At 53.7% G+C, this 11,369-nt stretch overlaps 1 protein-coding gene across 1 annotated transcript; it reads right to left on the reverse strand.

The window, feature by feature from the left end:
- Positions 1 to 792: 792 nt before the first annotated feature.
- On the reverse strand, positions 793 to 11,073 carry NCLIV_052910 (Myb1 protein, related; the record flags this gene model as incomplete). Its single annotated transcript, XM_003884845.1, has 20 exons — positions 793 to 990; positions 1,479 to 1,627; positions 1,952 to 2,130; positions 2,574 to 2,719; positions 2,899 to 2,949; positions 3,429 to 3,479; positions 3,781 to 4,116; positions 4,591 to 4,726; positions 5,247 to 5,322; positions 5,598 to 5,772; positions 6,154 to 6,269; positions 6,823 to 6,922; positions 7,230 to 7,428; positions 7,572 to 7,719; positions 8,031 to 8,103; positions 8,356 to 8,447; positions 9,056 to 9,137; positions 9,577 to 9,653; positions 10,221 to 10,396; positions 10,925 to 11,073. The coding sequence occupies 20 exons, from the start codon at positions 11,071 to 11,073 to the stop codon at positions 793 to 795; spliced, it is 2,709 nt and encodes a 902-aa protein (XP_003884894.1).
- Positions 11,074 to 11,369: the final 296 nt, after the last annotated feature.

Below are 11,369 nucleotides of genomic sequence, written 5' to 3' on the forward strand. Positions count from 1 at the left end.
GAACAGCCTCGTTTCCACTGGCGCGCGTGTGAGCACACAGTGAAAGATAAAGTTCTTATAATGCTGGCCTTGCTGAACTGGTGCGTTTGCGATGTCGACGACGCGTAGCCGGGGGCTCGAGTGCGTGAGTGTAGCGAGGCAGCGGCCCTAGACACCTATTTCTGTTCCAGTCCGACAAAGTGCGGTTGCGACACAGACAAACCGAACCAGATAGAAGCGGAGCCAGGGAAGAAGCAACTGTCGCACAGACCGGTACGGATGGTGAAAGGAAGCACAAGCACGTGAAGAAACGTGAGACAGAGCGTCCCATAGACAGCCACAGAAGAAAGAATCCGTCAGACGGAGAAAAACGGGCTACCGCAGCACACGCAACACAGGCGTTCTTCCACGTGGGAACAGCAGACGAAGAAGACGGGAAAGAAACTTCTCCCTCGGTTGTGCAGTTTCCTCTTTACCGCCTCCACTTCTCTCTTCTTTCTTGGTTTTTCTGGGTCCCGAATTCTTCATCCTTCTCCCCCACGTGACTCTCCATCGCTTCTGGAATTGCCGCGCGGTTCGTTTCCTATTCGTGCTCTGCTGCTTCTCTCTGCGCCCTGAGCATGCGTCTTTCCGCAGTACGAATGCACGAGTGCTTTTTCAGTCGACTCTTTGATTTTTCTCGGCGTTTTGCTTTGCACCATCTTGTCCGTTACCCTTTTTTGGTCGCTTCTCTCTCTCCGGATTTTCGCCTGTTCCGCCTTTTGCACCCACTCCTCTCTTCCGACACCCTTCGCTGCCGCCTGTCTGTCCTGTCTAAGCACTCGCCGCCTGCTCTTGGGCCCCGTGGTTCATTCTTTCGTCTGCCGATGCCTGAGCTTCCTTCTTCCGCTCCTCGCTCGCTCCATTTGGCGTTGCCTCCGAAACAGGAAGACTTGAAGCGGAGCTGAGAGCAGACGCAGCGAGGCGAGCCTGGAGTTCTTCCTTCTGCCGCTGCAGCGCTGCATAGCGTCTCTGTTGCCATACAAACAAGGAGAGACGCAGGAAGGAAACCACAGAAATGAACGATTGAGGCTACTCGCACGCACAACAAGGACTGACGTGGGAGAGACAAAGCCCTTCGCTCGTGTTTCTCCAGCTGAGCAAAAACCACACATGCGGTGTTAAAAGTAATACCATCCAAAACCGGTGGTTCGTTAGTATTTATGTCATCAACAATGAAATATCAATAACGATGAAACGTATTTGATTAACATAACAACATACACGACTACGCACACAGAGGGCCGCAGCGAAGCGGTAGACGCACCAGAGGAGACGACGGACGACATGCGAGAGAACAACACGAGCAGCGCAGCATACCTCGAATTGACAGAAGGAATCGCGGAGAAAGAAACTGTGTACACGTGTGCGATTTGAGCATAAATGCGTAACGGATGAGGTCCATCGATGGGGAAAGGCGACTGATCGTGAACTGGCAACATAAGACAAATCTTCTCTACCTGCATCCACAGGTGCTTCTCTCTTTCCTTTAACACCAGTGCCTGCTGGTCTTGTTTCCTCTTCTCGATCGCAGGAAGCTCGCGGTCTCGCAGAGCCTGAAAGGAAGCCAGCGTGGCTGCCTGCAGCTCAAAATCTTTGTACGTCTCCTCTGAAGAAAGAAAAAACACAACCATAAACGCACACGCACATATATATTTAGTGTAATATATATATATATATTTATATATATATATATATATATTTCGACATTTTGCGGAACAGACTTCCCTCTCGTGTGATCACATTTGTCTCCCTCGGCTATCTTTGCTCCCCGTGCCCGCAGACCGACCCTGACGGTACGAGAGCATGTACAAATGTGCATCCGCACATTTTTTTCACGAGTCGGTCAGACTGAATCATGACAGAGAGCCCCGACTGCTCTGTTGGGGGATGTCCATTTACCGCGTTGGAACCGCGTTTTCTGCCTTCTTACCCAGTCGTTCAATCAGATTCGCCGCCTTCGTCTCGTAGCCCTTCGTGAGAACAGCGTATTTTTTCTCCGCCTTCTTTGCACGGTTCGCCGTGGCCTCGACCAGCTTCTTCAGGTCGTCGAAGTGGCGTTTCAGAGCCTCTACGCGTTCACCTCCCGAAAGCGATTGGTACAGAACGAATCTGAGAAAAAGGCAAGGCAAACCCTCGCTGCTCGAAATCCCTCCTGCGCCGCCGACGGGAACGTGCGGGGCACGAGTACGCGTCAGAAAACACACTCTTTCTCTCGGTCGAATTTACAAGACTGCGAAACGCATCTTAAGAGAGAGAGGTGCGCGGATTCAACCCATTACATACACACGGGCACCTCTCTTCACTAGACATGTGGACGCACGTGGAGCTACGCAGCGACGGCCACTGATTCGCATACTCACGAGGCTCGCAGGCACCAACCGACATATATCGACGATCCCGACGCGCAAAAAGATACGGCATTCTCGACCCAGGCGGCCAGAATATATATATATATATATATATGCAACAAACATAAATATATATATATATATATATGTATGTATAGATGCGTGCGTATTTTCAGGTGCACACATGGTGGCGAGAAACCTCACTTCTTGGCGGTTGGCGAGAAGATGAATGCGTCCTGGGCGTCCTCGAAAACCCTCGTCACTCGGTCGCGGTCGAGACGCCCGTCTGTTCCGACTTCGCTCTGGAGCTGCATCAGCTTCACCTCGCACCGCAGCATCTCCCGCGCCTCCTGGGGCCGAGCAGGCGAGAGACACGCAACGCACACAGGAGACATGCGACAGACCCAGGAAAGACGCACTCGCATCCACACACAACACACACACACGTATCCACACACACGTATCCACACATACACACACACACATACACAACACATCGAGGTTTTCGTCGCAAACAGTTGCAGCTTACATGGAGCAGTGCATCATCCAGTTTCTCGAGCTCCGGAACGGACGACGGCGCCTGCACGGACCAAGAGCGCAAAAAGAAGGGACTCAAAAGCGAGTTCTTCGTCTCACCAAACATCTCGCTGCCGATCTGTACATTATTGATGCACACGGCGTCCACATGTGCGCGCCTCCCCAACAGTGCAACGGCCCAACGTACATACGGCGTACGTACACTCGGTCGATGTGTTATTCCACGTCACCCCGATGGGAGCAAACACGTCTCTATCCAAGTAGATGTTTATCTATACACACTGTATCCCGCGAAAGGCCAGCTGGAGGGTAAGGCAATGACCCACAGAGAGAGCTAGATCCACCGCTTGAGCCCGGGGCCTGCGCAGGTGAACGAGAAAATGCACGTCTAGCACATGAATATATTCAGAGAAACGGTAGAGTACACAGCCGCATACCCATATGTATGCACATACATGCCTATATCTGTACATATATATATATATGAATGCGTGAACGGTGAGGAGAAAGACGTGGTCGTACCTTGCCGCCCTTGACGGGATGCTTGAGGGCGTCGTTGGCGAGAAGCGTCATCTGAGGGAAAGGCAGGTGCGCATCAAAAGTTCTCCACCAAGCAAATGGACACGAATCCCATCCACGTTTGCTGCATGCAGAGAGGATGCGGGAGGACGCGATAGGCCCACACATGTCGCTGTCCATGCTACACGAACAGTTGACCTATGGACTGCCCTGAGTTTCGTTCTTCTCTTCATCCTCGGTGGTACAACAAGAGTAGTTACGAGTAATGCAGGTATGGATATTGCACAAATGTCGAAACCGGGGTCTCGACACGTAGAGCTCGCAGCGAAAGTTCCAGCGTGTGTGTGGGACTTACGACTTCTTCGTTGATCAACTTTTCCGCCTCCTTAAGTCCACGTGCGACCTCCGCTGCCTTGGCTTTCTTTCTCTCCGTGCGCTGCGCGTCTCCCTTTTTGGCGAGCGCGCCGTCTTCCTCGGCTTCCCTCTGCATAATGATCGCCTGGACGTGCTTCTCGTCGTCAAAAGACAGCGGCAAGCCGCCGGCGCTGCCTCGCGAAAACGACGCGTCGGGAAGGAGGAGAGGACGCGGCAAGTGCCATTGTACCGCCTGCGACTGCCGACGCCACTCCGCCTCTCGCGCAGCCTCCGCCGCCGCTCGCTGGCGCTCCAAAACATCTTCCATGTCTTCTTCCTGGGCGACAAAACAACAGAACCCGCACCTGTGAGAAGCCGAGGAACCGACTGCCCTGCCCACCGATGCACAGCGCGTCTCTCCACACCCCTTTGAAGAAAGACCCGAACTTTTACGCTCGCAGCCTGATTCCCACGAGGCCATGTGAGCTACTCGCCGACGCACCTATCTACACTGAAGCCTCGTCGTGCACCACAAAGACGTACACACATGCAGATGTGCACGTCAGCGGATGAGATTGAGAGACGCCTACTTTGAAGCGTCTCGCGGAGTGTCGAGCATGAGCCGTACGAGACGCGTCGCCTCTGCTCCGCGCGAGATCAGTTTTTTCTCGGATCTACCTCGATCTATTGGGTTGCACGGTGTATAGACGCATGCGTGAGTAGACATCAACTGTCGAGCATAAGGTGAAGCGCGTGCACACAGAAACAGAGAGAAAGCTGTTTACGCCTGAAAATCTGTTGACTTGCTTACTTGGTCGTAGGCCATCCCGCCGTCTTCGGTCGCGAGGTCCTCTTCAGTCGGCAAGGCGTGTTCAATTTCGTTTTGCGGTTCAGGCAACGAGGACAGAGACGATCGCACGTGGAACTGCGCGAGCGACAACCGTGCTCTGGAGCAGAGAGAAACGAGGAAAAAGGGCCGAGGGAAGTGCACACGAAGCAGACAACGATGCGCCCTGACACGGAGTGGGAACTGGAAAAAGAAAACGCGCCGGAGATAGCTGCTTGTCTGATCCTCGGAGGGGCGTTCTTCTCGAAACCTATCGCGTGGGCGTGTGACGGGGACCTCATTTCGCACAACGGCTTTGAGCGAGTTGACCTCGAAAGTCACGCATGCAATCGCACCTTTCTCGGCATACGCCGCAGAGGTTCCAGCGAGGAGCAACGCTTCAAGAGAAACACACCGTTGACCTCTATAGTGTTGACGCTCGAGTGTTCAGTCTTTAGCGCGGAGAAAAAACTACGCATGCGGCACAGATCTCTATGGACGCGCATGTCTACATATGTCCATAGACTTGGCCCCTTGTCTATACCGGGGAATATGCATCGCATCATGCGGATTTACCAAGAGGACACAAAGGCATACGACACAGTGACAAACGTTCTTCCTGAAAAGATGGAAGCGCATACTTTGCCCCCATGCCGCCGCTTTCTGCTTCTGACTCATCGGCGTCACCAGCCGTCATGCCGAGCTCGCTGCGTCCACCTAGAGAAAACGGAACACAGAAGGAAGCGGCGCCAAGGCGATGGTCTCCGCTTCCTCTTTGGAAGAAAAGACAGGAAAAAGCAACGAGGGTATCTAGGAACCCAGCTCTGTGTCTCTGTGCCTCTTTCGAAAACGCGGAGAGATGCGAGAGAGGGAGACTACCGCGACAGCAACGCGTCTCGGCTCTTCTTCTCCACCCTCCCGAAAACGCCGCTCGCTGTTTCTTTCTAGATGCCTTCCGTCGTTCATCCGCCCTTTCCCTCTCCCCGTCGTACCAAGAGTTCGTGGCGTGGCCAAAGAAGAAGCGGCGTCAGCCGCCCTCCTGTGTTTGTACGCCTCAGCGAGGAGGTTCGGCGTCTTCTGCCCCGCCACACTCGCCGTGCCGGGGGCGCCGCTGAAGGAAATCTTCCCACTCAGGCCGGTTTCGTGAAGCTGCAAGTTCTCCCCGCCCTGAGGAACCACAGCGAGCCAGCGGAGAGGCAGGAACGCGTGACCGAGAGCCAGAGACGTGCCCGAGGCGGCAAGCTCAGAAGCGAGGACTCCGCGAGAAAACAGACGGAAAACACCCGGAGCAGCGGATGCGTGGTGGGCGAGCAGGCCGAGAGAGAGACGAAGAGACGAAGGCGGACGGCCAGACGGGGAAAAACGGGGGAAAACGACGACACGGAACAGCGACGAGAGGAAACGACGGACACCGGAACAGAGATGCATGCAGCCGACGACGCGGACTGCGCGCGAAAGTCGTTCTCGTTCTCGCGCGATCTCCCACAGAAACAGAGACGCGAGGCGAAGCAGGGCCTGAAAAGGCAACCCCGGAAAAGCGAGACATACCTCGAGAGGTGTCGATTGATTGATCGTCATAACGGCGTTCGCCGCCTCCATGAGAATCACATCCTCCCGCCGAGGCGTCCGAGCTGCTGAAGACGTCGCCCCGGTCATCGGAGTTCCTGAACGAAAGAAACAACGCGAGTCAGAAACCGAGCCGCCCATGCATGCAAAACTTTGCCTCTCTAGAGATTTTCGGAATCGCCCACACCCCATCACCTCTTGCTCCGACTACCTAAATTGTACATATGTATATATGTATATATATATATATATACATGTATATATATGTATATATATATATATATATATGTGCGTATGTGTATCTAGAATATATAGAACGGACGCTATAGAGGTGCCCACATAATCGTGCGCACGATATGCATATACATGTAACAAATGCATGCGCATATGCATACGCGTATGTTGAGTAGGGGCCTAGTGTGTCGTTGCTACCTGCCGACCGCTGAGGATGAGGCCGAGAGCAAGCGCACGAGCGAGGCGAAGCTGTGTCGAGAAGACGTGTATGCCTCTTGCACTGTCCTGTGACTCCCCTGACAGTGGGAGGCGACTGAAAGAACGCGGGAAAAGGGGGGGAGAGAAAAGCGCCCCTCAAAAACGGCGAGAGGTTCAGACTTGTGTCAAGCGAAGAAGACGCGCGTCTTCCCGACGTACCTAGCGCAACGCTGTTCGACGCCAAGAGGCGGTTCGTCGGCACCTCGCCGGCTGCGCCTGAGAGTGCGGAGGCTTCAGCTCCCAAGCGAACGATTTCCTCCTGGCAGAAGGCGAGCGCAAAAGAAAACACGGAAGGCCCGTAGGGAGGCGTTTTCGGCGTGTCATCCCTGAGGGATCTACGTTTATTGTCTGAGACTCGAAGAAACGCGGGACACGGCCCAGCCAGGCGACACCGGCTCGCCAGTCCGCAGCGATTTTTTGGAGAGGAAAAAGAGACACATATCCTCGCGCCGTGTGCGGGCGCATGCGCGGTGGCTGCAGCACCTAGGGAAAGGGAGAAAAAGAACGGTCGCCGCAAAGTCGAACGACTCTCCGGAAAACGGAGAGAAACGAACAGTCTCCCTCACCAGTTCATGCGCTTGCAACGCGGGCGCCGGGAGATGCAGTTTTTGTTTCTTTTTCATCATGTCGAGTTTGTTTTTCTCCTCCAGCTGCTGCAAATACGCCGGTAGGTTCTCTTCTTGCAGGCGCTTCAATTTGCGCGCATCTTCGCGTCGCAGCTTCATCTCTTCCTGCGCCCGCATCGTACCCTCGAGTTGCTGGAGGCTGCGCAAACGGACACACGAAACGCGCAAAGGGTCGGGAAAAAGCGAAAACGGCGGGGGAAACCAGAACGCAAGAAGCGAGAGAGAAGACAAACCCGCAGCAGGAAAAGCAGCGAGAAGGCAGGAGACACACGCGAGACGAACCTAATGTTAGCGAAGTTGAGATTTCCTTCCGGCGTCTCCTCCGCGCCGACCGCGTGAAAGCCGGGAGGCGGCTTCTCCTCAAAGGGAATGTCCACGCCGTAGTCCATCTCTCTCCTCCTCTTGTGGGAGCGCAGCGAGGTGATTAAACCTGAGAAGCGAGGAAGCGAGGGACAGCAGTGGGAGAAAACGAAGAACGTGTCAAGCAGTCTACATCCCTCTTTACGTCTCATGGAACGGAGAGGCGAGGTCGCGGCGGCACAAAAAGAGTGAAGATCAGAGCTAGACCACACATTCCCACAGAAGTGGATATTGAAGAATCCAACCGAGAAAAAAAACGCAGGCCGCATGCCCGTGAAAAGACGCGAAGCGGGCCGAGCGAGGCGTAAACCACGGAGAAACTGAAGAAAAACTGAGAAGAACACGGGGGAAGCCGCAAAGAGAGAGAGAGAGCGCCCTCACCTGCAGCCTTCATCTCCCGCCTCTTTTGGAGAGAGGCCAACCGCCGCGCTTCCTCCAATTGCTTCTCGCGTGCCTGGCCACGAACGCACGCAAACGCAAAGAAAAACACACTCTGGTGGTTTGGTCTCTCATTTTCGTGTCTTTCCTGCCCTCAGCGTGTCTTCTTTCCTCCGTCCTTCTCTTCTGCTCGCCGCTCTTTTCGTCCTCAAAAGTTCCGCTCCCCCTTCGCTCGCGCCGCTCTCTCTCTCGCCTCGCTCCATATGCATCCCAACCGCTTCTGATGCCTCCTCTTCTTCCTGCGTGCAGGTTGCCCATCTTCCCTCACTTTCCTCTTCGCCTTCTTTCCTCGCGTGTTAGCCAGGCGCGCGCGGGCCTCCTGCAGCATCTCCTTTTCGTCATCTTGCATATCGATTGCATCTGCATGCACAGGCGGGGAAACGCGAGCAAAAGAGGCGAACCCAGCGACATGAGAAGCGAAGAAAAACAACTAAAGGCCAGAGAGCGAAGAACCCAAGACAACGGATCTGAAAACCACGCGAGTCTCCTCCCTTCGTGGAGCTGAAGGAACCGTCTCTCTCGGTCTCCCGCCGTCCTCCTCGAAGTTTCATCTCGCGTTTTGGACGCGCAAAAGCGTCTCTTCGGCCTATGCATCTTCTTCTCTTCCTTCCAACGCGCCTGCGCCTCGCTCTTAGCTTATCCCTCTGACCCGACTTTGTTTCCTCTCTTCACCTTTTTCCCGCCTCTACGCGAACACACGCCTTTCCCTTCAACATCTGTTCGAAGAAACAGGCCTTCTCTCCTTGTTCCCTTCCAAGTCAAAAACGTGTCCTCGTGTGTGAATCCCCGAACGAGTTCTGGCCCCGGCGCGCACGCACTGCCACTTGAATCTGCCTTTTTGTCTTTAGATAAAACCCAGCCTCTTTCAACGTGGAGATAAATGAGCACATGGATATCCTCGTGGACGCGAAGATCGCCTATCTCCATGCACGGCGCCCACACACTGCGACGAGGCACGCCACCCTCACCTGCTCGAGAAGGCTTCGTCTCTGGATGAGGATCGATTTCTCCCGGCCTCAGACGTCGCGGGTCGTCGAATCGTCCCCGCCCCTGAGAAGTACACAGACGAAACGCGCTTTCGGCTACGCAACGACCGCAGAAAAGCGAAACCGACCCTACTCCCCAAATCCCTCTCTGCTCATCCAGGCACACGCCTCTCTGTGTGAGGACTGTACATACACACACATATAGTGTCGCATGGGTAGGCTACGAAACGTCCCCGGGCATTCAAACGCTCCAAATGGATTTAAAAGCTACGCCCAAGAGACATGAAACAACGGACTGTCAACTGCAAAAGGCGTAGACCAAAGAAACACACAACGCCGCAATACAAAGACAGGTATACATATACATATATATATGTATATACATAAATAACGTAACATATATATATATATATACATAACGTGAAACATATATATATATATATATGGCACATTTACGCGGACAGAAACTGCCCTTGTCTCTTGTGTCTCTTCTTTCGTCCTACCGCGGAGCCTTTTGCTTGCCGCGCAGCTGCAGGCACCAGCGATTTCTTGGGCTTCCCGTCGTCCTCCTCATCGTTTCCTGAAGCAGGGACTCAAAAGGAAGTCACCGAGAACGTGCGGAACCCGACACCCGAAGTCGCTTCTTCACGTGTCCAGCGAGATTGCTTCCAACACATCGCGGAATCCGCGTGTGCACGCGTCAACGTACAAGAACTCTATGTACAATGCAGTTTAATTGTCTGTGGGCATCGAAGGCGCGACTGTGAGAGTCACACGTTCCCCGCTCGCTCAGTGGACCCACATCGAAAGCAAACATCTTACGAGACACACATGCACATATATATTTATATATAAAATATATAAGTATATACAGTATGTAAATTATTAAAGCATATGTTCTGCATTTCTATCACAGGGCTATCAAAGGCTACTCCCTCTAGCTGGTTGCATACCCTCAGTCGACATACATGGTTGTGTGTACACGGGGCTTTCGACGCGTAGTCCGTTTTCTCTACGGACACGCAGCTACAGGTAAATCGCTAGAAAGAGCCGTAAAACGACGGTAAAACACAGAGAAATGCAATTACAAATATGCGTATGGCTGAGTATGAACAGAGCTGGATGTCCAGCAGGCAAACGGTAATACCTTGAGCCTGGTCGAGCAGTTTTTCGTAGTGTTCAAGACACTGATGCGCAGTTCGGCCGACGATTGGTGCGATGGTTCTCCACTGCGTCGGGAAGAGTTTCGCAAGGTGAAGCAGTTTCTCCTCTTCGTCGCGCGTCCATTCGGTCTTCTTCACGCTCGGATCCAACCACTCGTACCTGAGCGAAACCAGAGCGGTGTGCGGAGACACGCGGACACGCGCCAAGTCGCACGGCCACAGGCGCGGAAGGCAGAAGAACGGAAACCAGGCGCGAGGACTCAACGCGGAACGAAAGATGAAGAAAACAAAGAAAAGAATGAGGAGAGAACAAGAAGAGATGAGGAGAGAACAAGAAGAGAACGAGGAGAGAACAAGAAGAGATGAGGAGAGAACAAGAAGAGATGAGGAGAGGACAGGAATCAAACAATCGGAGAACAGGGAGAGAACAAGAAGAGTGTTTGGAGCGAAGGATAGGCCCAGAGGGAGACATCAAGGGGGGAGAGAAGAACGAGGGGAAGAAAGCCTGGCGCGAAGAAGAGGAGGGACCCAAGAGATCACGTCTTGAGTCAGCTTGTGAAGCGTCTTAATGGGGGGGATGCAAGAAAGATGCAGATGAGTGTGCTTGTGTTCCCGCGTTTTTGTCTTTAGAGGGATGCCGCAAGCCGAACGAGAGAGCGGCCGAGGGTTTGACACGCGCAAGTCTCACCATCTTGCCTTGCATTGCTTCGCCGATTTCCGAACCAGCAGCGACGCGACTCGAGACCAGTTGTTGATTCCATACTTCATGACAGCGGCCTTCAACACCTCATCCTCGCTGTTCTTCCACACGCCACCCTTCACGAAGATTCTCACCATTTTGCCGACTTTTTTAAAGCGCTTCTCGGACAGAGAGTATATATATATATATATAGCCGCGAACCCGACTCCACAAACCCCAGTGGCGGTGTCTGTTTACTCTCGCAAAGTGGAGGGCAAAAAGGAGAGCAGCGCGAACTCTTTGTGCAGGCAGACAGGCGAGAAGGACGAAACACTTTCCCTTCAGGGGGAAAAACGAGACAGAGCGCGCGCCTCCACACGCACTCGGCCGTCCTCGCCCCTCCCCGCTCCTTCAGGGAGGCAGCGAGCGCCAGCTACCATACACAGGAGCGCCG

This window comes from Neospora caninum, chromosome X (assembly GCF_000208865.1).
Source record: "Neospora caninum Liverpool complete genome, chromosome X".
In the NCBI taxonomy this organism is placed as follows: Eukaryota; Apicomplexa; class Conoidasida; order Eucoccidiorida; family Sarcocystidae; genus Neospora; species Neospora caninum.